At 42.6% G+C, this 24,299-nt stretch overlaps 1 protein-coding gene and 1 pseudogene across 1 annotated transcript in view; both read left to right on the top strand.

The window, feature by feature from the left end:
• The window catches only part of APBB1IP (amyloid beta precursor protein binding family B member 1 interacting protein), a 102,891-nt gene that overhangs the window by 64,043 nt on the left and 14,549 nt on the right, over positions 1-24,299 (top strand). The window contains exons 8-10 of the mRNA XM_060003766.1: positions 8,775-8,861; positions 13,830-13,973; positions 17,774-17,884. Coding sequence (XP_059859749.1) covers positions 8,775-8,861; positions 13,830-13,973; positions 17,774-17,884 — 342 coding nt within the window. The remainder of the gene's footprint in view (positions 1-8,774; positions 8,862-13,829; positions 13,974-17,773; positions 17,885-24,299) is intronic.
• LOC132421195 (CBY1-interacting BAR domain-containing protein 1-like) lies at positions 10,192-12,076 on the top strand (annotated as a pseudogene).

The raw sequence follows: 24,299 nt of genomic DNA, 5'->3' as shown, positions 1-24,299 counted from the left end.
TATTGGCCTGGGCAGTTTCACGAGTGTTCTTAAAGTGAGCACGAAGAGTTGAACCTCTTGATGTGCGTGATTTTGTGGGGTTTTCTGGATCAAGTGAATAGCAAACCATTTTTAGAGGTCACCTCAGGCCGCTTGCTGGAAAAGCCTAAGAACTTACTTTCATGGCAGTTTATAACAAAAGCTACGTTTTATCAAATGCAGAGGGATAAACTGACGATCCAGGGAAGGAGGGAAATTGCTAGAAACTATTAATAGCTACTCTATGCTAGGCTAGAAGCTTTGCAAGTATTATCTCCAATCTTTACAACTGTAAGAAGGATATATTGCTATTCCTCTTTACAGATGAGAAAACTGAGATCAAAGATAGAAAGGAAGCCTTTGTTTGATCTTAAGACTCATTGGGGACTTTGATGAGTGGTTTCCATAGGTTGAGTCTTCTGTTCAGAGCTCTCAAGACTATAGGAAACCTGGAATGAAATTGGTAGTGACTGAGGATGTCCTCAGACAAGGTAAATTGAATACGGCTAGCAGGATGATACCACAAATGGAAACAACTGATTCAGAAGTTACTACACTGACTCAGTTTCCCACAATGAGAAGAAACTGATTGCCAGAGGCCCGGATCAGAATAAGCCCCCATTTATTCTTTTGCTGTCTCTGTAATAGTGGATGAATAGGCCTGGCCTGGGCCACCATTCCTGAAGAACCGTGTGCTGACAGTCACATTGTTTTACATGGTAAATGACATCCTCTGCGCCCTTAGAGACAATGGTGCCTGCTCTCGTAGGTCTGCAGGTGTAGATCCCTGGAGTGCTTGAGAGTTCAGATTCTGTCTTTCTCCTTGGAATCTGCATTCATGACTCCAAAGTCAGTCTGTTCTTGGCCTCCCCATAGCCTGTTTGTTATGTAAAATACGGATTAGTATTTGCAGCTTGACTGAGAAAGAGCTTCTGTGGCCCAGAGTATCAGTTCTCCTGGAAAATTACTAAACCATACAAAATTATGTAAAATTTCATGAAATTTTACAACACTGAAATCCTTAGTACTTAATAGGATTCTCTTACAAACTACTTACCTGCGGGGATAAGTCTAGGCAGGCGGCAGTAAAATGAATGCAAAGGGGGGTTTTGAGCTCAAATATTAGAAACAACCATCAATAAAGATTTGGGGACATCAGTGGTGTGCTTTGCAGGCACACATGCAAAGCACCGCCTCCACCCATGACTTGAAAAGTGATGTTGTTCACCTGTGTCTCAAGTGTCACCTGCTGACCGTGTGGTCTTAGCAGGCTTTCTGATGACACCTGAATTAGCGTTTCTATTTGTACAATGTGATACGGCTGTACTTCCCACCTTGCAAGGTTAAATCCAGCATGAAAACCGCTTGCAATATCGCGACGTTATATATAAAAGTCAAGTCATTTGATGCCAACCGAAATTCAGCGGTCACCTATAAGAAAAGATGAACTGAAGCATATTAAAAAAATTTAAGAGTTTATTTGAACAAAATTCGATTCGAATCCGGCAGAACCAAATCAGAAGTCATTAGGAGCACTCCTCAGCTAAGAACCAGGGGAGAGACTTACAGAGAGAAGGTACAGAAACCAAGAAAGGAAATTATTTGATTGTAGCCTAGGTAACTGTTTGTGATCGGATGCCCTTAGGTTTCGGTTTTTTGTAACCTTGAGGCTTAGATTTGGGTTTGCTTACGTAGGCTGCCCGGCACTGGAGTCCCCGCAGTCCAGTGGCCTCCTTGTCTAATTAATTTAACAAAAGTTATCTGTAATAAGGTGACGGAGAGAAACCAGATCCTGCAAATTTGTGGACCAAAAGATGCTTAATTAGGAAGGAATTTCCCCAGGATGACTGGTCTATACTTAGAGAGGTAATAGCAGATCACTTCATTTTTATTTTTTTTAATTTTTTAAATTAAAAAAAAATTTTAAACCTTTTAAAAAATTTTATTTATTTTATTCATTTATTTTTGGCTGTGTTGCATCTTCGTTGCTGTGTGAGGGCTTTCTCCAGTTGCGACAAGCGGGGGCCACTCCTTGTTGCGTGCACGGGCCTCTCATTGCAGTGGCTTCTCTCATTGCAGAGCACGGGCTCTAGGCGCGCGGACCTCAGCAGCTGTGGCACACAGACTCACACGGACTCAGTAGTTGTGGCACACATGCTCAGTAGTTGTGGCACACGCGCTTAGTTGCTGCACAGCATGTGGGATCTTCCCAGACCACGGCTTGAACCCGTGTCCCCTACATTGGCAGGCGGATTCTTAAGCACTGGGCCACCAGGGAAGTCCCAGATCACCTCATTTTTAAAGGAGGAAAAGCAGAGTCATGAATTCTCCTGCTGGCTGCTGTTACACCCCACCCATTGAATAGCTACTTTGGGACATCACTGGTTTAGCTTCATGCCCAAGAGGAAGGAACCACATAGGAGTCTCACTCGTGAACCTTGAAGAGGATCCAAGACTATCAGTGGTTCTTCAGAGCTACTGCTGACTCCTGGGTGTGCAGACGTTTCCATAACTGGCACTGGGGATCGCTTGGTCATGAGAAACTGCTCTACCTGGAACTTTTTAACATGATTCTTGAAAGGATACAGAGGCATCTCATGGAAGCATGACCAGGCTTCGCGGGCTGGCACTGGAAAGGAATATTGTGGGGACCACAGTCGAGAGCATCTTTGCTCCGGATCTCCCTCGGACCTCTAGCTCCTGTCCCTCTGTCCCTCCACAAGCTGTGTCCTCTCCCTCCTTCTCAGTGACCCCCTTACTCTCTTCCCACACAGCCCCTTATGGCTGACCTCTATGAAGCCTGCCTCTATGAATGAAGATCAAACTTTTGTGCTTGCAAACCCCCTAGAACAAGTTTGAGAAGTGATGTACCGCCTCACACATTTGTATGTTGACATGCAAAAAAATGTTTCAGAACTTTTCATCGCAAGTTTAAATAGATGCCGAGAATGCAGTGTCCAGCGTGTTATCAGTTCTGGCATTTTAATAAGCCAGCCAGTGGGACCGAAATGCAGTTCCACGCCATTTGATTCCCGGCAGCATCCGTTTACAAAGCACACGAGTAAGCTTTTTTTTTAATAGACTATTTTTTTAACATAAATTAACTAATTTATTTTTGGCTGCGTTGGGTCTTCGTTGCTGAGCGCAGGCTTTCTCTAGTGCGGCGAGGGGGGCTACTCTTCATTGCGGTGCGCGGGCTTCTCACTGTGATGGCTTCTCCTGTTGCGGAGCACGGGCTCTAAGCATGCAGGCTTCAGTAGTTGTGGCGCATGGGTTCACTAGTTGTGGCTTGCGTGCTCTAGAGCGCAGGCTCAGTAGTTGGGGTGCGTGGGCTTAGTTGCTCCACAGCATGTGGGATCTTCCTGCACCAGGGCTTGAACCCGTGTCCCCTGCATTGGCAGGCGGATTCTTAACCACTGCGCCATGAGGGAAGTCCAGATAATAGACTATTTTTAAGAGCAGTTTTAGGTTCACAGTGTAGGGGAATAGAAATACCCTGAGGTTAGGGGCAGAGTAGGGACCCTCTAAAGCATGGAGTCAGGACAGGGACCCTTTTGCCCACGTGGTCCTGCCTCTTTGGGGTAAAGTAGGTTGGGGCAGTAGAACCTTACTGTCCTAATTAAAGCAACTTTGTTGACGAAGCAGCTGAGTTTCTCCTAGTTTCTCAGTCTGGTTGGCGTTAGGAAAGTTCCTCTTCCCAGTTGACTGTAATCACAGGGTGGTCTGCTCATCCTAAAAGAGTGCCAGATGTTCAGATGAACAAATGAAACTCAGCCGTAACCCAAAGAGTTTTGTTTTCCCAGCTGCGTTGACATACAGCTCTCACTGGCAAAGACCAGTGGGGGCCCGAAACCAAAAGAGATGCGTGAGGCCTGAGGTCTGTGTCTGGAGAGGGAGACAAACCCTGGTGTTAACATTAGCTGTTCTTGCTAGGAGCCCGAAGAATCTCATTTTCAGAGAAGGTATTGGGAAAACATATTAATGTAAGGTCGCCTGCTTGCTGTACAGCTGTTCATTTCTTTTAGTAACATCCTTTATGTTTCTGACTTCAAAATTAATATCAGTTTATTGGGAAAAAAACTGAAAAGTAGAAGAAAGGAAAGTTAAATCATCCACACATTCCGACAATCATCACTATTGATATTTCAGGCAATTTTCATTCCGTTTGTTGTTTCTTAACCAAAATTTGGTGGTGGTGATGGTTTATTTGGTTGCACGAGTGAGGAGCAGAGAGAGAACCACAATGTCACACTTCCCCTCGGGTGTAGCAGGGTACCAGCCACTGTGGGGGAAAATGACCTCATGGCGTCCCTCCTCTTTTCCAACCTCCCTGTCCTGCCAAGGTTCATCTCTGACCATCCGGGACCAGGCCCAGCTGGAAGGAAAATCATACAGGCGTCACATTTACGGCCTCCAGGAGAGGCTCCTATTTTAAAAGAAAGTCTGCTCTTGACTTCAGTGCCCCAGAGCCCCTGAGCAACCAGTGTGGGCATGTGTATCAGTCAGGGTTGGAGACATGAACACAACCTCAGAATCCCAGTGGCTTAGAGTAGCAGGTGTTTCCTCTGTCTGGGGCCTGCAGGTCGTCGGGTCCTCTGTCCACGGCTCCAGAATGTGCGTCAGATCCAGGGAGTTCACGTGCCTCTTCTCGTCCTCGGACCAGCAGCCACCTTGACACACTCTCCTGGTGAAAGGCGAGCGCGCCGGAGAATGAGTGGAAACACACAACGCCGCCTCTCAGGTCCTCTGCTCAGATGGAGGCACTGTCCCTTCCACCCACGTTCTGTTGGCCGAAGCAAGTCACGTGGCCAGACCCAACATAGGGGGGCAAGGAAATGAGCTCCGGCCATTCTCGGGGGAGGCACTGCACAGTCATCACTAGATGACGGGCATCGGTGAATTCTGACCCAGGGCGGAAGAGAAGAATTGGGAGTGATGGTCAGGTCTTCATCAGGTGTACCCCAGCTCTAGCCAGGCTGCTTGTTCACAGGTGCTCCAAAGGCACCCAGTATTTTTTTTAAATTGAAGTATAGTTCATTTATAGTGTTGTGTTAGTTTCAGGTGTACAGCAAAGTGATTCAGTTATACATACATAGGTACATATATTTTTTCAGATTATTTTCCATTACAGGTTATTATAAGATGTTGAGTAGAGTTCCCTGTGCTATACAGTAGGTCCTTGTTTACCTATTTTATATATAGTTCTGGGTGGATGTTAATCCCAGACTACTACTTTATCTGTCCCACTCAGCCCCCCATCCCCTTTAGTAACCATAAGTTTGTTTTCTATGTCTGTGAGTCTATTTCTGTTTCGTAAATAAGTTCATTTGTATCCTTTTCTTTAGATTCCACAAATAAGTGATAGCATATGATATTTGCCTTTCTCTGTCTGACTTACTTCACTTAGTATGATAATCTCTAGGTCCATCCATGTTGTTGCAAATGGCATTATTTCATTCTTTTGATGGCTGAGTCGTATTCCATTGTATAAATATATATCACATCTTTATCCATTCATCTGTCGATGGACATTTAGGTTGCTTCAAAGAGCCCCAATATTTATCTAACTCTGGGCCTTTTTCCATGCTTTTCCTCCTGCCCTGCACACTCTCTTTATTCCTTTTCCCCTACCTGAATATGAACATCTCTCAAGGCAAAGTTCCAACTTTGACCTCCTCTGTAAGTCTTAATCATCTCAGTTCACAGTGAGTTCTTCCTCTCTGAAAACCTATAGAACTTAGCTCATTTTGCATTTATGCAGTGTCTTATATGGTTCCCCCATCTACAGATATATAGCCGTCTACTTATATTTATCTTTTCAGTGTGATAGAAAGATTCTTAAGAACAGTGATATTTTACATGCAAAGGGCACTCACAAATATTTACTCGTGGATTGATAAGTGTTTATTTGATTTACTCTTTATTCCAGAAAGGCGATATTAAAAATGAAACATATTTGCTGTTTCTGTCCTATCCTGCTGCTCTCAAATCTTGCATTTTCAGAAGCTGTGAGAAAAAGAGGCAGGCTGTCACTGAAAGTCTCATTTCCCATTTTAAAGTTCCCTTACTGTTCTGCTCAGATTGTCCCCAACAGATAATTAACTTTTGAATTCTGCTGCTTGCTACGGAGCACTCCAAATTCTTACCCAAGAGCAATCCATCCTTTCTAAGGACTGCCCTGCGTGATCTCCAGCTTGGATTTTCTTTGTGTTTTTTGCATTTTCATTAAAACAAAAACACAATATAGCACTATCACTTGGAAGGGGAAAAAAAGGTATTCAGAAGCCGAAAAAGTGAGAGGGGTCTCAGAGAAGACACGGCTACGTCCTGACCCTCCACGATAACTTCATAAAATGAGACCCTTCATGTTTAGAAAGGCTCTTCCTTCATTTGTCCTGCAGAGGGCGACACGTGCCCTCCTTTTCCCAGATGATGATGAAACACACATGCCCTGGAGTCTCCCTCACGGTCTCTGTCCATTCTTTCAACTCATACAGGCTCACACTTTTTCTAGGGCCCTAAAGCAAGTGTGCTTGCTAGGAGCACACTCTGCATTCACTCTCAACTAGGTCATCACTTTTTGTTTGTTTGTTTTTGGCAAAATACACATAAAATACACATAGAATTTACCATTTTAACCACTTTTAAGTGTGCAGTTCAGTGGTATTAAGCCCATCCACACTGTCATACTGGGTTCTCTCCTATGGTGTTTAGAGCATTTTAATGCTCAGAAAAGTCATGAAAAACTCAAAGCTCTGGCACTAATTGTCCTTGGGCAAATCACTTAATCCTTCTGTTTCCTTATCTGTGAAACAGCAATCGCACCTACACTGTGGAGTTCCTGTGAGGATGAAATGACAAGCATACCTGTAAGGCCTCAGTGTAGAGTTCTGGCAGGTGGCATACGTTACATATCACATTAGTCACCGTCCTCAAGCCAAACACGTAAAATTAGAATCGTTTCCAAGCCCTATAGAGTAATCACACTAATTCACACTATGCGTCCTTTCAAATAACACGTAAAAGTTTCTTTAAAAACACATTAGGGCTTCCCTGGTGGCGCAGTGGTTGACAGTCTGCCTGCCGATGCAGGGGACACGGGTTCCTGCCCCGGTCCGGGAAGATCCCACATGCCGCGGAGCGGCTGGGCCCGTGAGCCATGGCCACTGAGCCTGTGCGTCCGGAGCCTGTGCTCCGCAACGGGAGAGGCCACAACAGTGAGAGGCCCACGTACAGCAAAAAAAAGAAAAAAAAAAACATTAAAAGATAATTCAATAAGAATTATGGAAGGAGTTGTACTTGATTTATTTCCTCTGTTTAAGTTAGCAAGTTGCCATTGTTATGCATTGTATTTCTAGGAGATCTCCTAATTCTGCAAATTTTATTTGCCTGCGGTTTGCTTCCTCTCTGTCCAATACACTCTGTTCTCAAACTTCAGTGTAAGTAAAAATCATCCAGGAAGTGTGTTGGAGTGTAGATTCCCAGGCCCCCTGAGATTCCGGTTCCGTAGGTTGGGAGCCCAGGAACATGCATTTCATGGAGCATCAAGGTGGTCTGGGGATCACACTTGGAGAAACACCCCCATCGTGTCAATAAACATTTGTGTTTAGACTCAGGAGGGTCCTTAATTTAGTCACTATGCACCAGGAGTATACGTTCTAGTTTTAATACATTTTTTTCAGGCACTATCTTACAGACTCTACATTTCCACATAAAAGTGCTAAATACTTTGACTGTGGCAGTGGTCACGCCTGACACAATCCACAAACAGATGTTCCAAAGAGGTAATCATGGGAGAGGGCGAGGGTCCTGCTTCCCTGAGTCGGGAGCTGCTGGAATTAGAGTAGGTTTAGTCTCTCTGCCCTTGAACTTCACTGACTTCAATTTCAGGGGTAGTGTGGTGTGGTGGTAAGGGCACACACATCATACACACTCAGCCCCTGGTGTTCATTCAGGGTGCAGTGCCCTAGCTGTTTAACCTTGCTGAGCCTCGGTTTCCTAACCTGTAAAATGGGGGCACTGTCACTTACCTCACAGTCTTGCTGTTAGGATTGGGGGTGATGTTTGCAAAGCGTCTGGCTGAGGATCTGGCATGTAATAGGTACCCCCCTAAATCGTGAGTGCTTCTAAACTGTGGTCTGTCTTTCTTTTGCTAAGCTGGTTCTCTTTCCAGAAATGCCCTTTCTGCTTCTCTCTGTCCTTAGAAGTTGCCAAGTAGCAAACTTTATGTTGTGATTGACCCACGTCGTTTTTAAAAATTAAAATTAGTTGCCAACGCTTATAAAAATCCACATTTCATGCTTCTCTAGATAAGCCAGAATCTCTAGAACTCAAGGCCTTGGGATCCTACATGGTGATCAAAGGCCTGGGACATGGGACACGGGCTCTACCATCCTCCGGTTCTGGGCTCTTCCAAGGGCACTGGGGTCTCCCAGCTTCCAGCATTTGACTCATGTTCTAGACCATGGAATTTAACAATTAAATGACATTGTATCCTTTGCTAGTGGTCTCTCTCTTTGCTTGTTTCTTCATTGAATGTGCACTCTGGGAGGAAGGGAAGGTGTTACTTCTGACCAGCAGTGGTCAGCACTTAGCAAGTCCCTCCATAAGCACTTGATTGACAGAGACCATACACTGTGGTTGACAGTTTACTTCCTCCAGGTATGTCTCCTCTCTCCAGCAAGACTGCGAGTTCCGTGCAGTGGCTACCATGGTAATGAACACTTACTGATCTGACCTTTTACTATTTTATTTAGAATTTTTACTTGGATAACAGAGGAAAAAAAGAAAGCAAGGAAACAAACGAGAAAATGAATGCGAAGAACAAGGAGTCCTTGCTTGAGGTATGTTTAATTTCGTAGAGTAGAATAAAAGAGAGTTAACTGTATTTTTAAATGATTTGCTTCTCAGAACAATGGGCGATTCTGAGACACACTGAAATTTTAACTTGGGGTTTTAAAATCAAATCATTACTAAATTATAGCTATTTAGACAAACTGGTTCTTGGAGTCAGTTGTTAAAAAGTTTTGCTTTCGACAATATATTTTACTCTTCATGAAGTTGGATTCATAATTCTTGACTAAAAGACATGAATCCACATAAAACTCATCTCTGACCATATATTTCATTGCTTATGTGCTCCACAGTCAGGCGTGACTTCTTTGCAGTGAATGCTAAGGTGCCCTTCCAGCAGCCGGGTGTGGTAGAAAGTGTGAGACTGCAGTAAAGAGATCTGATCCGAGCTTGCCTCTGCCTGTTGAAGGTCATGTGTTATTGGGCAAGTCCAAGAACCTTGGTTTCCTGTATTGTATTGAATTATTACAAAGACTTAGGGAGGCAGTGGAAACACAGCATGTAAAGTAACGGTACACATGTCTGGATTATCACTTACAGGGCTGTGTTCCAGAAGTTCATTTGACGGTTGATTTTCTGAAACTTCTAATGAGTTTTCACATAGCAACTTTGCTCAAAATCGAGGCTCTGTTCCCCGACCCTAATGCAGATGCACGCCAGATCACAAATGGGCATAGGAGCCCCAGACAGATTTTTGTTGTCCCCGACAGCATGTTGACCTTTTCTTGAGTTAGGAGATTTGGGGCTTCTCTTGAAAACTCAGAAGACCTGTTGACACCTTGGCCCACATTCCCATCTGGAGCCAATTCACTGATGCTAAAGGGCACCCTCTCCCAGGTACCAAGGCCTGCCCAGACCCCTGCACAGGGTTCTAGCCCTGCCAGCGCTCCCAGCCCTGTTCCCGATGGAGCAGGCCCTACAACCTTGCTGCCATGCACTCCCAAGGTCCTGGAGACAGGCTACAAGTTTTGGTTCCTGGGACCAAGAACACAGTGGGTATTTCCCAGGGTGGCCAACGGTGGGAGTGGGGACATTCTTTCTGCAGAGAGTCTCTTTCAAAGAGTCTCCAGGTTGAGTTGAGGGAGATAAAGCACCAGGCATCCCCAGCAGCAGGGAGATTCAGGTCTGAGCATCCCCAGCAGTGATGGACACAGACAGACATGGAAGGGGAGTGAGCAATTTCCTGACACAGCCCTTGGCCGTTAATCAGTGCTTATTGCATCAGCAGCTGTCTGTAAATCAAGGACTGGTTATGCCTTGGTTTATACAATTGCCTGAATAGGTCTTGTTGGAAGACTTCAGCAGTTTTTCAAAAGCCGGATGGGAAAGAAAATACAAAGCATGTTATGCTGTGAAAAATCAGCATTATCCTGCTTTCGAACTTGGACCCCAAATCTGCTTGAATTTAAGAGATCATTGAAGGGCTCTCGCGTCTGCTGCGCATGCCTGGGCACCTCGGAGCCCCTGTGGTTGGGCCCCAGCCCAGGGTCTCCCACCACACGCGAGGCCAGATGTGGAGGCATAGCTTGGAAAACTGGGACGAGAAACGTTTTGTGCCAGATCGCTGCTGCTTATGTGCGGAGACAGAGCAGACCTCCTGGGGAATGACATCAACGCGTGAGCCTCTATGGAGACCCCAAATTTAAAGCAGGGCCTGAAAAACTTGGCTGATGAGTTTGCCAAACTTCAGGATTATCGACAAGCAGAGGCTGAAAGAGTTGAAGCCGAAGTAGTCGAACCTTTGCAAGCTTCTGGAAGTGGAAGGGAGCAGGACCCTGTGCCCCCCATGTCCTCAGCCTGCCTTTTGTCTGTGGAAAAACATTAGCCAAAGAATAAGCTTAATCCGAGAAGTGAGAAATGCAGAAACAAAGGAAAACAGTCAAAGGAGACCAAATTATAATAGTTGAGTCATTAAGCAAAGTCAAGGACCTTTGGTTCCTCCTCAAGGGCCATAGATCACATTCTGCACCATATCCTGTGAGCTGTCTTATAGGTACTGAAAACCCCACCAGGTGGAAGAAGTTAACTACATGATGACCAGACTGTAGTCATGACATAAGCTGCCACAATTCCGAGAATCGGCCTCAAAGAAATGGAAACAAACCAACCCTGGAACTAAAGGTTAACTGTACCTAAAACAATCAAGATGACGCTGATCAGACCACCGATGATCAATGTCAAGATGACGGTCAGAGCTGACTGTGCTGCTTCTGCATGTAACCCCCTCCCTGCACCTATAAAAGCTCTTGCCCTCTGACTGTCAGTGGGGGGAGTCGGCCTTTGGATAGGCGTCCGTCCTCCCCACCGGTTGCCGGCATTCAAAATAAAGCAAAAGTTTCCTTTCCACCAGACTGGCCTCTTTATAATGACTTTTGAGCAGCAAGCAGCTGGACCCCACTTTCGGTTACAGAACCACTGTAAAAATGAAAGCAGATGACCTCAAAGCAACATTAACGGCAAAGAATTGAGGAGCTAAACAGTTAACTCAGAAAGAACACGTCAGAGAAACCCATCTGATTGACATGTTATTTCACAGGCAGAAACTGAATTACAGAGACTTCCCTGGTGGCACAGTGGTTAAGAATCCACCTGCCACTGCAGGGGACACGGGTTCAAGCCCTGGCCCGGGAAGATCCCACATGCTGCAGAGCAATGAAGCCCGTGCACCACAACTACTGAACCTGCACTCTAGAGCCCACGAGCCACAACTGCTGAGCCCGCAAGCCACAACTACTGAGCCCGTGTGCCACAACTACTGAAGCCCGTGTGCCACAACTACTGAAGCCCGCACGCCTAGAACCTGTGCTCCGCAACAAGAGAAGCCACCGCAATGAGAAGCCCGCACACCGCAACAGAGAGTAGCCCCCCTTGCCGCAACTAGAGAAACCCCGCGCACAGCAATGAAGACCCAATGCAACCAAACATAAATTAATTAATTTTTTAAAAAGAAGCTGGATTACAAAGAGCTACAATGTATGCTACTAGAACAACTCGTCATCTGGAGGAAACTACTGACAATTTTGAAAAGCAGAAAACAAAGAATATAAAGACTATATTTTCAGAATTTATCACTATCGAAATGTTATTTCACGGCAAAGCTTTAGACGTCTCCACTACTACCTACCAAAATACACAAAAGATGGGTGAAGAAGATTTAGAGTTTTCTGAAATTCTCTGTATCCACCAGATTGTTCATCCCATTTAGATATCATAAGAGCAAATTCAAAGTCACGTCTTCAGAGATCAGTGTCAGCTAAGTGTGCATCTGGAACAGGACAGGTATCCACCTGTTGACTAAGAAAGGATCAACAAGCAGAAGATGATGATGAAGAGGATGAAGACTTAGATGTTACAAACGAAGAAAATGAAATTTCTTAAGTAAACTTTGCACATCCATTTTCATCTTAAAGGACTCGGAATCCAGAATTACTAAAACTGTAAAACTTTATACTGGCTTGATACGTTAAACCTCAAAATGAAATCCTACTGGAAATGGAGGAATTATTAAAGGAAATTTATGCTGACCAAAAAAAAAAAAAAAGAGAGAGAGAGAGAGAGAGATTATTGACAAGGCAACTAATACCAGCTAAACTGGGGGAAACTGGGAAAGATACGAACAAAGATGTCACCCAGATCCACTACACATACATTTACTTGAAGGATGCAAAATTAAGTTTATTCTGCTTTTATGAGACTGAATGAAAGGACGTTGAGAGTTATAAAAAAGCAAAGCCAAAAATAAGTTTGAGTGTTTGAACTGAAAGATAGAATAATATGTAATTTTCTTGTACTGCTTTTAAAAGAAATTTGTTAAGAATTATATAATTCTATGCATGTTTTGATTTTTAAACATCTGCACCTAGAAAATGTACTTTGTCACTATCCTTTTCTGATACTACAGTATTAATAATTGTCTTCTTTCTTCTTTGATAAGAAACTATCCCCCGAAAAGGAAATCTTGCCATTTTTGACAACATGGATGGAACTTGAGTGCTAAGTGAAATAAGTCAGACAGAGGAAGACAGATAGCTGTATGTCTCATCTATGTGTGGAATCAAAAAACAAAAAACATGAAATCACAGATACACAGAAGAGATTTGAGGTTGCCAGAGGCAGGGGTAGGGATGCATGAAATGGCTAAAGGGGGTCAAGAGGTACAAACTTCCAGTTATAAAATAAATAAGTCCTGGGGATGTAATGTACGGCATGGTGACTATAGCTAACAATACTGTATTGTATATTTGAAAGTTGCTAAAAGAGTAGATCTTAAAAGTTCTCATCATAAGAACAAAAGGATGTGTAACTGCGTGAGGTGATAGATGTTAACTACACTTACGATGGCGATCATTTTGCAATATATACATACATCAGATCATTAGGTTGTATACTGAAAACTAATACATATTCTATATCAATTGTATCTCAATGTAAAAGAAAAGAAAATTATGCCAAAAATAAAATATTAATGTACAAAATATTTTATGTATAGAATTGTATATTTTAATTTTTCCATTTACTAGCAGTGAAACAGTAATTTTTTTTCACTTACAGGTACAGGAATAAGTTTTCTATTTATCAACTTACAGTAACAGAAATAGACTTTATGTAATGCTTTCTTTTATAATATACCAAGATTGTACTCACAGCCTTCCTTATGAAGTTGGGGCTATCGTTACTCTGATTTTGCAAGTAAAGGCACCGAGGTTGAGTCACTTGCTCAGGGTCACAGAGCTAAGTGGTCAAGAAGCCTGGAAGTCTAACTCAGGAGCTGAGACTCAACCACCATGTTCTTCCTGTCTTTTGGCAAATGGTATGCAGTGTCAATATATGCATTCAATCAAAGCTGTAGACAAAACGATTTTTAGCTTGAAGGCTAGTTGGCCACAGTTTGTTTAAATGTGAACAAAATATGTGTTTTATCTTTCATGGGTTTTATATCGTTGGAATCTCAATTTCAGGAGAGTTTTTGTGGAACATCCATCATTGTGCCAGAACTAGAGGGAGCTCTTTATTTGAAAGAAGATGGGAAGAAATCCTGGAAAAGGCGCTATTTTCTTTTACGAGCTTCTGGAATTTATTATGTCCCCAAAGGAAAGACTAAGGTCAGAAAAAAAGATATGCTTTTGCAAAAAGGCATTTCATGAAAGTGAAAGTAAAGAAATCCTCAGGTGGTAATTTAAATACATTCTACTTTGCTGTGAGATTCATGTTACTACAATGTTTATACAGATACATATCCTATTAGGATAGAATTACAGAAATCCTGAATCTTTCCACTGCTCTCTCTTGAAGGTGAAGAGTTTTATCTACTTTAAAGTCAGGTTTCAGAAATTATGACTGAAGCACTTTTTTAGAAATTAATTTGTTTCTTCACATATCGATCTTTGAGGACTTTTTCCCCCCCTTTTTACTCTATTGTTCTGTAGTCATTACAGTAAAACTTCTTTTATCTGGAATCGTAGTGGTATTAGAAGTCTTGATAGAGTTTAATTTAGATTTTAGCTTTTATAACTTGAATATTTAAATTGTTCTCTGAATTATATTATATGCATTTCCCTGCCTAATTTAGCAGAGTATCTTAGATATCATTTCACTTCTACTTGGTAATTTAGGATTATTGCCTCAAATCTACAAGCACATGGTAAATTTGTCTTCTTTGAAATGTAATTTTAACTCTCATTCTAACTCTTAGCTTTTTCTAAGACCTTTCTGAGAGGGTGGCCATTTCCTTCCTTTGCTCACCTTTGCAAAGTTGTAGTCTGTCTCTCTTTCTATATCTGGAGTAAGCCAAAGCGTCTTGCCTTCACTGCCAAATCCAGGGCACCCCCCAACGGCATATTTTCAAATTGCAGGCTGCTTCTAATAAGGCTTGACCCACATCCCTTGCAGGTGAAGTCATAGTGACTATCCAGGGCTATTCCCACTAGTTAGAAGACTGTCATCTCTGTGGAATGCAGGAGAGCATTATGGGAAATTCTTGGTCCAGAGCAGCTACCACTCCTATTTCGTTTCAGTCTTAGAATTCATTCTTTTCCCATCTGTGCTATCTTCATTCCAGTCCCAAGCGTGGGGGGCATAACAGTTGACCCACAAATTATTTGTTTTATTTTAGAGATGTTACGTCTTTGGCATTTACATATAAGTGAGACATACAAGCCTATCAAAAACAACACACTTAGGGACGAAAATTAGAAGCATTCACATTGGAGTTGGACAGGCATCCTTTCTGTCTCTGCTGCCATTAACACTAATGGAGGAACTAGCCAGGAAGTCAAGAAAAAGAATAACAAGTATAATTACTGGAAAAGAAGAGGCAAAACTCTCTTTATTCACAGTCAACATGATTGTCTACCAGACAATATAAGACACTCAACTGAAAAACTTAAGAGTTTGGTCCCAATGGACCAAATAAACTTACCAAATAAGCAATTGTTTTCCTTTATATAAACAATATGCAAATTAAATATGCTGCAAAAGATTCCATGCATTGCAAGAACAAAAAAATACAAAATACCTGACAATAAACTTAACAAGAAAGGTTCAAGATCTTATGTGGCATAAAATAGAAAATTTAATAAAGGAAATGAGTTCGAACTGAATAAACAGAAATGTACAATGTTGCTAGATGAAAAGATATTAATTCTCCCCCCCAATTTTTCTATATATTCAATTCCAATGAAAAAATTTCAATAGGATTCTTTCTACTTGAAGTTCAAAAACTGATTCTAAAATTCATCAGAAAGAGATGCGGTTCCAAAACAGACACACACAAAAATTTTAAGGAACATTATGGAAGAACCCCTCCTCCCAAATGTCAAAACATTAGACAAAAACAGTACAGGAAGAGAAAACAGATCAACAGAGAGCCATCTAATATAAGAGAAATTCAAGTGAGCATTTTATAGCAGTGGGGAGAGAATGTGATACTCAACAAATAGCATTGAAATAATTGTATATCCATTAAAAAATATAGCTTCCTACCTCATACCATGTTCCAGATTAAATCTTACGTTGATTAAATGTATTTGGACAAAATTACAAAATATTAGGAGAAAATAGATGGTCAATATTCTCATAATTTGGCAGTGGGGAAGCCTTCTTAAACAAGACTAAAAACTCAAAATTTTAACAAAGAAAATTGGCAGATTTGACTATATATAAAGTTGTGTTTAACTCCTTATGGCCAGAGATACCAAACAAGAAGTTAAAGACTAGCTCTAGAGTCAGAGAGTACATTTGCAGCGTGTATAACCTGGTATGAATATCCATAAAAAGACTTCAACAACTCATTAAGAAAAAGATAAACATACTCATAGAAAACCAGCAGTGCTTACTAAGTGAGAATTCACAGAAACAGAAATATCAGTAGCCAGTGAATAATTAAAAAGTTGCTCTATCTTATTAGTAATCGGGAAAATGTAAATAAGTGAAATTTCTCCTCCCGTGAGATTGATAACACTAACAATATTGATGATATGCAAATTTCATCAGGAGTGGGTAAGAAAAATGGGCACTCTTATGTACGGAAGTTTGTAATGTAAGCTAGTACAGCCAACTTGGGGGACAGTTTAGCAAAATTTTTGCAAATATAATAGGGAATGCCCCTTCCAAGGACAGCTCCATGTTTGGCAACCTACCCCACAGAAACATTTGCTCATATGCACAATATATTTTGTAATAGCAAAATATCGAAGTAACCACTAGTCATCTATAGTAGGATGGTGGAAGTAACCTCTAGTCATCTATAGTAGGATGGTGGAATAAATAGCTACACCTATACAGTGTAATGTTATGCAGCTATACAAAGAATGTGATATATCCTTTCATATGTCCTAACATAGAAAGACCCCAAGATATATTGTTAAGAAAAAGAACAAAGTCATGGAAAAATATTGAGAGTAAAATCTCATTTATATTTTAATAATTGTATATATGTATGTGGGTATGTCTACACATACATAGGTATATAAATGTATCCCCAAAAACATTTGGAAGAATGTCTTCTCTGGAGAAGAGAATGAAATTAGAAAAAAAAAGAGTGATGAAGGAAAATTTTTGTTTTACTATATATAAAATAACTTATTTTTAAAATTATGATGAATATGTTTTATTTTTCTAATAAAAAAACTAAAACTTTGAAAATCAGAAGAAAATATCTTACAAGAAAAAAGTATACTACCATATATAAAGGAATAATTGTGCATTGAGATGTAGCAATTCTACCCTTTATTTTTTTATTCATTAACTCAGTAAAGAATTATAGAACGTGAGGGGGAAAAAGTAACAGAACAAATCTGTAATTGAAGTGTAACCAAATATGTAGATTAGAGGTTGATGTCTTCTCAGTGCATATTATATATGGAGGAGAGGGTTGTGTTTCCACAGCAACACCACCAGCCCTAAAGAGAAGGCATGAAAGGAATCTTTTCTCCTCAGGAAGAAGTGTATGAAGTGTGTGTGAATTTTCTGAGCATCAAATTTACCTCTCATTGTTCATCCTGAGGGGGACTTTTTTCTAAATGCTCAGTCATGAAATCCATCAATGACTTAGAATGGCAAAAGACAAAATGAAATATTTGACGAGGTGCTCGGTCACCTTGTCTGAACCCCGTCAGTAATGATTCCAGTCATCTCTGGGAGTCCACGCGTAGGTGCTAGAACAGCAGTATAATCTTTTGCTCCACTTTTGGTCTGTGGCATGCTGTTTTGCCTGGATGTGCTCTTTCCTTCTTAAAATGTAGGCTTGGCTTTTAGAAAGCTATACGTGGTAGATGCTTATATAAATTACCTGAAATTCTGTATTTTCCTACTAAAATGTAATGCCTTGTTGTGCCATGAAGAACGACCTTAGAAAAATATTACTTGTCAGCTAGGTTGAGGTTATTTTTTCCTTCTCTTTCAGACATCTCGAGATCTGGCATGTTTTATACAGTTTGAAAATGTCAACATTTACTATGGGATTCAGTGTAAAATGAAATACAAAGCACCCACTGACTACTGCTTTGTTTTAAAGGTAGGTTTAAGAAGTCCTTACTTTAGATCTGTAAGCAATTTAAGGTAATGTTTCCTTTTAAGAAGAAAAATGTTAAATGTTATACAGTTAACTACAAGTATAACATAATAAGCTTTTTATTGTAAACCAAAATAGGAAAGGGGGAAACATTTCTACCAACTCAGATCATTTCTCCAAAGCCTGTTATTTGAGTCTCAAACTTTCAAGTCAATCTGTCTGGATTTCTTCATCACTTTATGAAAAAGAGAACTCTATATTTTGAACAAATTTTAGTTACAATTTTATTGACAAGACAATCAGTCTTTTAGTTCTTTATTTATCAGACTCTTATTCCATTGTAAGACATCTTTAGAAATTAGGAAGTTGACAAGATTTTCTAGAAAAATATAGAAAATACAAAAAATAGGAAAATATATCTTTTTCTAAAAATAGCATTACTGGGTCTTGAAACTTTTTAAGGTGCATATTATCAAAAGGCAATATGTATTATCAGGTGTCTGGTAAGGTTGACATTAGCACCATATTTTGGAAAGTTGGGCAAAAGTAACTTTTTTTTTTTTTTTTTGCGGTACGCGGGCCTCTCACCGCTGTGGCCCCTCCCGCCGCGGAGCACAGGCTCCGGACGCGCAGGCCCAGCGGCCACGGCTCGCGGGACCCTCCCGGACCGGGGCACGAACCCGCATCCCCTGCATGGGCAGACGGACCCCCAACCACTGCGCCACCAGGGAAGCCCCCAAAGTAACTTTTATCTGCCAGCTGTAACGACTGACCCCTAGAAATGAACTCAGGGAATTTATACAGCTGTTCTGGCCACGCCATTTTCTCCGACCTCACAGATTCCTTTCCCTTCACAGCCTCACACCAGAGAGCAGGGGTTAGCACATTCCACTTGGCCCCGGTGCAGGGCTGTGTACAGAATTTTTTTTTCCTACAAATATACTTCATTTTTTATTATCTTTTAATTGAAGTATAGTTGCTGTGCAATGGTATATAAGTTACAGGTGTACAATATAGCGATTCACAATTTTTAAAGGTTATGCTCCATTTATAGTTATTATAAAATATTGACTATATTCCCTGTGTTATACAGTATATCTCTGTAGCTTATTTTATACCTAATGGTTTTTACCTCTTAATCCCCAACCCCAATATTGCCTCTGTTTCCTTCTGGGTTAGAAGTCTATGGAACAGGTGTTAACGAGACCAGGTTCCTGGTGAGGCACCTTTGTACGTCCGTCACCCATCCACCCCCAGGAAGACCCCATTACCATGTTTCTGGAAACGTCCAAAGCTGGACTCTGTGTGTGCGTATGTGCTCCTGGCAAAGCTGTCACCTCTACCGAGGAAGTGGGCCAGTCTATACCATAGTTTTACATCATTTTCACAAATTAAGGACAGTGCTTACATTTACATTGGTAGCAAACGTATTCTTTATCAAGAACCCTGTCACTGGATATGATCATGAACCCACTCCATCATTTCAGAGGCGCCCACACTCGTGTGCCACTGTCACACGCCTGTTACTCCAGGAGTTGGGTATCGCCTTGACCCAACCATTCTCAAAACCCTGATGGGGCACAGACAGCCTGGGCATCCCCTTCTACTGCTCCCATTTGTCTTTTAAAAATGCAGCAGTTTGGGGCTTCCCTGGTGGCGCAGTGGTTGAGAGTCCGCCTGCCGATGCAGGGGACATGGGTTCGTGCCCCAGTCTGGGAAGATCCCACATGCCGCGGAGCGGCTGGGCCCGTAAGCCATGGCTGCTGAGCCTGTGTGTCCGGAGCCTGTGCTCCGCAACGGGAGAGGCCACAGCAGTGAGAGGCCTGTGTAGAGCAAAAAATAAATAAATAAATAAAATGCAGCAGTTTGAAGGAAATGCCATTTCTTTTCTTTTTTAATTAAACTTTATTTTGAGAATTGTATATCCATATGCAATTGTAAGAAATACTACAGAGAGGTCCCATGTGCCATTTACCCAGTTTCTTCCAATGGTAACATCTGGCAAAACCGTGGTACCATGTCATAACCAGGATATTAACATTGGTCCAGTCAAGATTCAGAGCATTCCCATCACCACAAGGTACCCTCCTTTATAACTACAGCCACTTCGCTCCTATTCCCATCGCCATCTTACCCACTGGCCACCACTAAGCTATTCTTCATTTCTATCCCTTTGTCAGAAAATGACATTTCTTAATGAACAAAAAGCACATGAGAAATGTTTCATGTGTAATGCAATGATTTAAGCACTTTCCATATATTAACTCACTTAATCCCTTTATCAGCCTATGAGGTGAGAGCCACAATTCTCCCTAGTTTGTAGATGTGGAACCTGGGCACAGAGACTCCCGATCAGGAAGTTGCTGAGCCAGGATGAGAAGCCGGGTGGTGGCCCAGAGGCCATTCTCTCGGACACTGTTTGCTAGGACACAGAATCTCTTCTCTGCCTCCCCCCATCCCAAGCCGCCCTTGAACTTTGTCTTCATTGTGTTTCTGTCTGCCCCCATGGCCCTTGTTTGCAATCCTGAGACCCTGAGAAATTACCAAAATGGAGGCCCTCCTTTGCACATGGGCATGCACTGCACCTCTGCAGCACTGCCCACATCTCTTAGGTAGGGAGAAGGTTTTAGAGAGAGGTTCTGAAATGCTGGTCAATAAAGTGGCTGAATCAGAGTCAGGGGAGGCTGGTTAGAAATACAGTTTCCAGGGCCGGGACCCACTGAATCAAACCATTTAAGGCTGGGGCCCAGGAATCTTAGTTTTTCCTCAGCACAGTCAAGTTTTGCCCTCAGAGGATCAGAATGTGTTCTAACTCTAAGCGTCAACAGTCAGGGCTTACCAGCTGGTGACGAAATCCACTTCAGAGCGGACATGTAGAATGAACGTTGTCAGAAGGGGGCAAGGGCCCAAAGCCATGGCCAGGGTCCAGAGGCTGGAGAAAGGATTTCCAGCAAGAGAAAGAAGAGCTCTCAGACCCAGAGGTTCCCAGGCTGAGGATTTAGACCCAGTGAGCAGGGAGGGAATGCGGTTTCTGGCGCTGACTCACAAGCTTGGAACTAGGTCCCAGAATCACGGGCTGAACGGTCTGATCAGGGACACAGGTCACCCTGGGCTGCACTGAGCGTGGCAACGCTGAGACCGAGGGCAGGGCCTCCCAGATGGGAGAGAGGGCTCAGAGGTGAAAAAAAAGCAGGCCCGATGATCCAAGAACAAACATGAATCAGGACAAACAACCCAAGGAGAACACACATTTCCCTTTCCTCAGAATGATCAGTTCTGTTCTCAAGCCAGTTTCCTTACGGGCAATCACCCTGCTTAATTTGCTCTTAGGCATGCTTCTCAGTTCCTTCCCGAAATATTAGGAATTTCTATTCATTTGCTGAGTAAAAGTGTCTGTCATCGTTTGGAGAACCTAATTTGTTTATGAACATTTTGGTCATTTATGTGCCTTTCTGTCCACCGTGGGGAAAAAAATTCTTGACATGCAAATATTTCCTGAGGGTGAGCAGATTTAAAGAATTCAAAGAATGTGCACATACATTGCAAAAGGAGTTGGAGATTATGGCAAAGTATGTTAAGAGATCGTGTGATTCCACAGACATGCAAGGGCTGAGAAGTTCAGCCCGGGAGTTTCTTACTCAGGATAAACTCACGGACTATCACAGTCCGTGGTGGGGCGCTGTCGGGAAGATGGGAATTTGAGCCCTGGCCTTGTCACCTGGCGCATTGTCGGGACTCTCTAAGCTTCATTGCCCTCTGCTACAAAGCGGAAATAAGAACACTTCCTGGGGACTTCCCTGGTGGTCCAGTGGTTAAGACTCCTTGCTTCCACTGCATGGAGCACGGGTTCGATCTCCCTGGTCGGGGAACTAAGATCCCACGTGCCGCGTGGCACGGCCAAAAAGATAAATAAACAATGTTTTTTAAGAAAGAACACTTCCCGTGCAGATGAAACAATATATGCCCATAAGACCATCAGTGCAATGTCGAGAGACACAGCCAGCAAGCAAGAACTGGGAGGCATTCTTACTGCACTCTAGAACCAATTAAATATTTCTATTGACCAGTGGTTGTCACACTTCAGGGTGCCTGGGACTCACCAGGAGAGCTGTTAAAACACAGGTGGCTGGGCCCCCAGAGTTTCTGATTCTGTGGGTCTGGGATCAGGCCCTGGAATTTGCACTTCCACCAAGTTCCCAGGTGATGTTGATGGCCCAGGGGCCACACTCTGAGAAGGCAGTAGAGACATCACCTGTCCTTTAAGAGGTTGAGCAGTATGGTCAGTATTACAGCAATAACTTTGTATGGTGACAGATGGTTACTAGACGTACCCTGGTGATCATTTCATAATGTAGGCAAGTGTCACATCACTAGGTAGTACACCTGAAACTAACGTAATATTGTACAGCAACTACATTTCAATTTTTAAAAATTAATAAGTAAATTAAGAAGTTTTTTAAGAGGCTGACCATACTCACAAAAAAAGATACCAGAGGCTGTCCATACTCACAAGAAAGGACTTGGTACTCCAGAATCATTTCTGCCCTTGTGCTTGCTCTTTGATGCACACTCCCGTTTCCTGTGAAGTTGCTCCTTTGTGAATTTGTTCTCACTGCATTCTGAGGTGAGGTATGATGGGGCAGTGGAAGTGACCATCCTCCAGGAGGAATTATGTCTCTATTGAGCTCTGTTGAGAGGTGGTGAGGGGTCATGGGAAGAGTTCTGGACTTCTGCTCCATCACTCACCTATTCCCTACCCTTACTCTGCTACATTTTCTTCACAGTCTGAAATTACATTACTTAGTGTTTTGTATTTTTATTGGCTTTCTCCCCTAGTAGAATATAAATGCCTAATCAAGTATGAGCTCACCTTAACCTGATTACATCTGCAACAATCCTGTTTTCAAATAAGGTCACATTCACACAGATACCTAAACAGAGGGTTAGGACTTCAACATGTCTTTGGAGGGGACACAATGAAACCCATAACACCCACCTACTTTTCCAAGCTAGAAATAGAGAAAGCATCCTTGAAGTCCCTCCTCTCCCCTCTGTCGTCCAGTCCCTCAAGTTCTGGTTTCTATGAGAGACGGCTCGCATGCAGCCCTCTCTGTCTGCCTTCCTCCTCACTCCACGGCCCCAGCCACCACTGCTGCCTGGATGCCCTGCTGTTCCAAAGGTCTGATAGCCCCACTGCCTAGAGGACAACGTCCAGATGCGATTTTGACACAAGGCCCTTGACTCCGCTTCCTCTCCAGCTTCTTTTCTGCCTCTCCTTTCCATGGCTCCCAGGTCCTGGCCACACAGAATTTCTATAACATTCTGTCACTTTGTCCAAAGAGCCTTTCTCTGGTTTCCAACTTTTACTACGAACTTTACCATGTCATAGAGTGATCATACATTTGTTTACATATGTCTCCCCCAGGGACATCCCAGCCGCCACTTCCTAAGTACAGTGTGAGCCTTTCTTTCTCATCTCTGTCTGCCTAGGGATTGGTATATTTCTGAGCACCCCAGAGGTATCTGTTGAATACACAGGCCCTTGGTTCTTGTTATGCGTCTGCCACTCCCTTTGACCTTGGATAAATGGCTTAACTTCTCTGGTCTCCCACTGGTAAGTTTAGAGGATCTGTAAGATCCCTTTGAACAACCATCTGCAGTTGCCCTGACCTTTGTGTGCTGCCTGGCACATCCTGCAGGAGCTTCTCTTTCTGTGGTCAGGAGCAACCAATGGTGGAAGAGCCTAACCAGTGGCACGGAGCCAGCATTTTCCTTAAACGTCTTTGCAAATATTTTTTCAGCGAAAAGCTCAAGGGAGTAAACCCCTTGGCAAGGTCCTAAGACATGACAGAAGAATGAGCACAGGAACTTCCTGTATGATGTCCTGGGAGCCTAGAAGGTTCCTGACTTCACGAGGGAGCCAGAAAGGAGCCCACTAGGCAGCTCATCTTAGAATCATAAAACCTGAGGATCACGAGAGACCTTCAGGGTCACCTGATGCTTAATTCTTCTGTATACAGTCTTAGTACACATATGACATAAGGAAGTTGGTGAGACGCACCCCACTAATGTTGGAGAAAATGAACCAAAGTCTACACTTTGATCTCCTGATCATAGGAGGAGCCATAGTTAGAACTCAAGGTCAAGATTTCTTGCCTCTCTTTTGTGCTCAACAACCATTATGCTTAAGGGAATGACTACATTTTAGTCTATTTAGATGAAGTATATACTTAAGAAATTGTTGATTGTGCTGTTTAAGTGGATACCTCTACCTAGACAGTTGCTTTCATTGCCAGCACAATACAGTTTAAGTCTGCTCCTGGGAACCTGGCTTTCCCATGACATGACATGCACCAAAAAACAAACCGAAGAAATTTTAATATATCAAGCCAAAGGCAACAAGATCAACTTTTAAAAT

This window comes from Delphinus delphis, chromosome 2 (assembly GCF_949987515.2).
Source record: "Delphinus delphis chromosome 2, mDelDel1.2, whole genome shotgun sequence".
In the NCBI taxonomy this organism is placed as follows: domain Eukaryota; kingdom Metazoa; phylum Chordata; class Mammalia; order Artiodactyla; family Delphinidae; genus Delphinus; species Delphinus delphis.
Note: the sequence above shows the minus strand (reverse complement) of the source record. Positions and strands in the feature narration are given on the sequence as shown.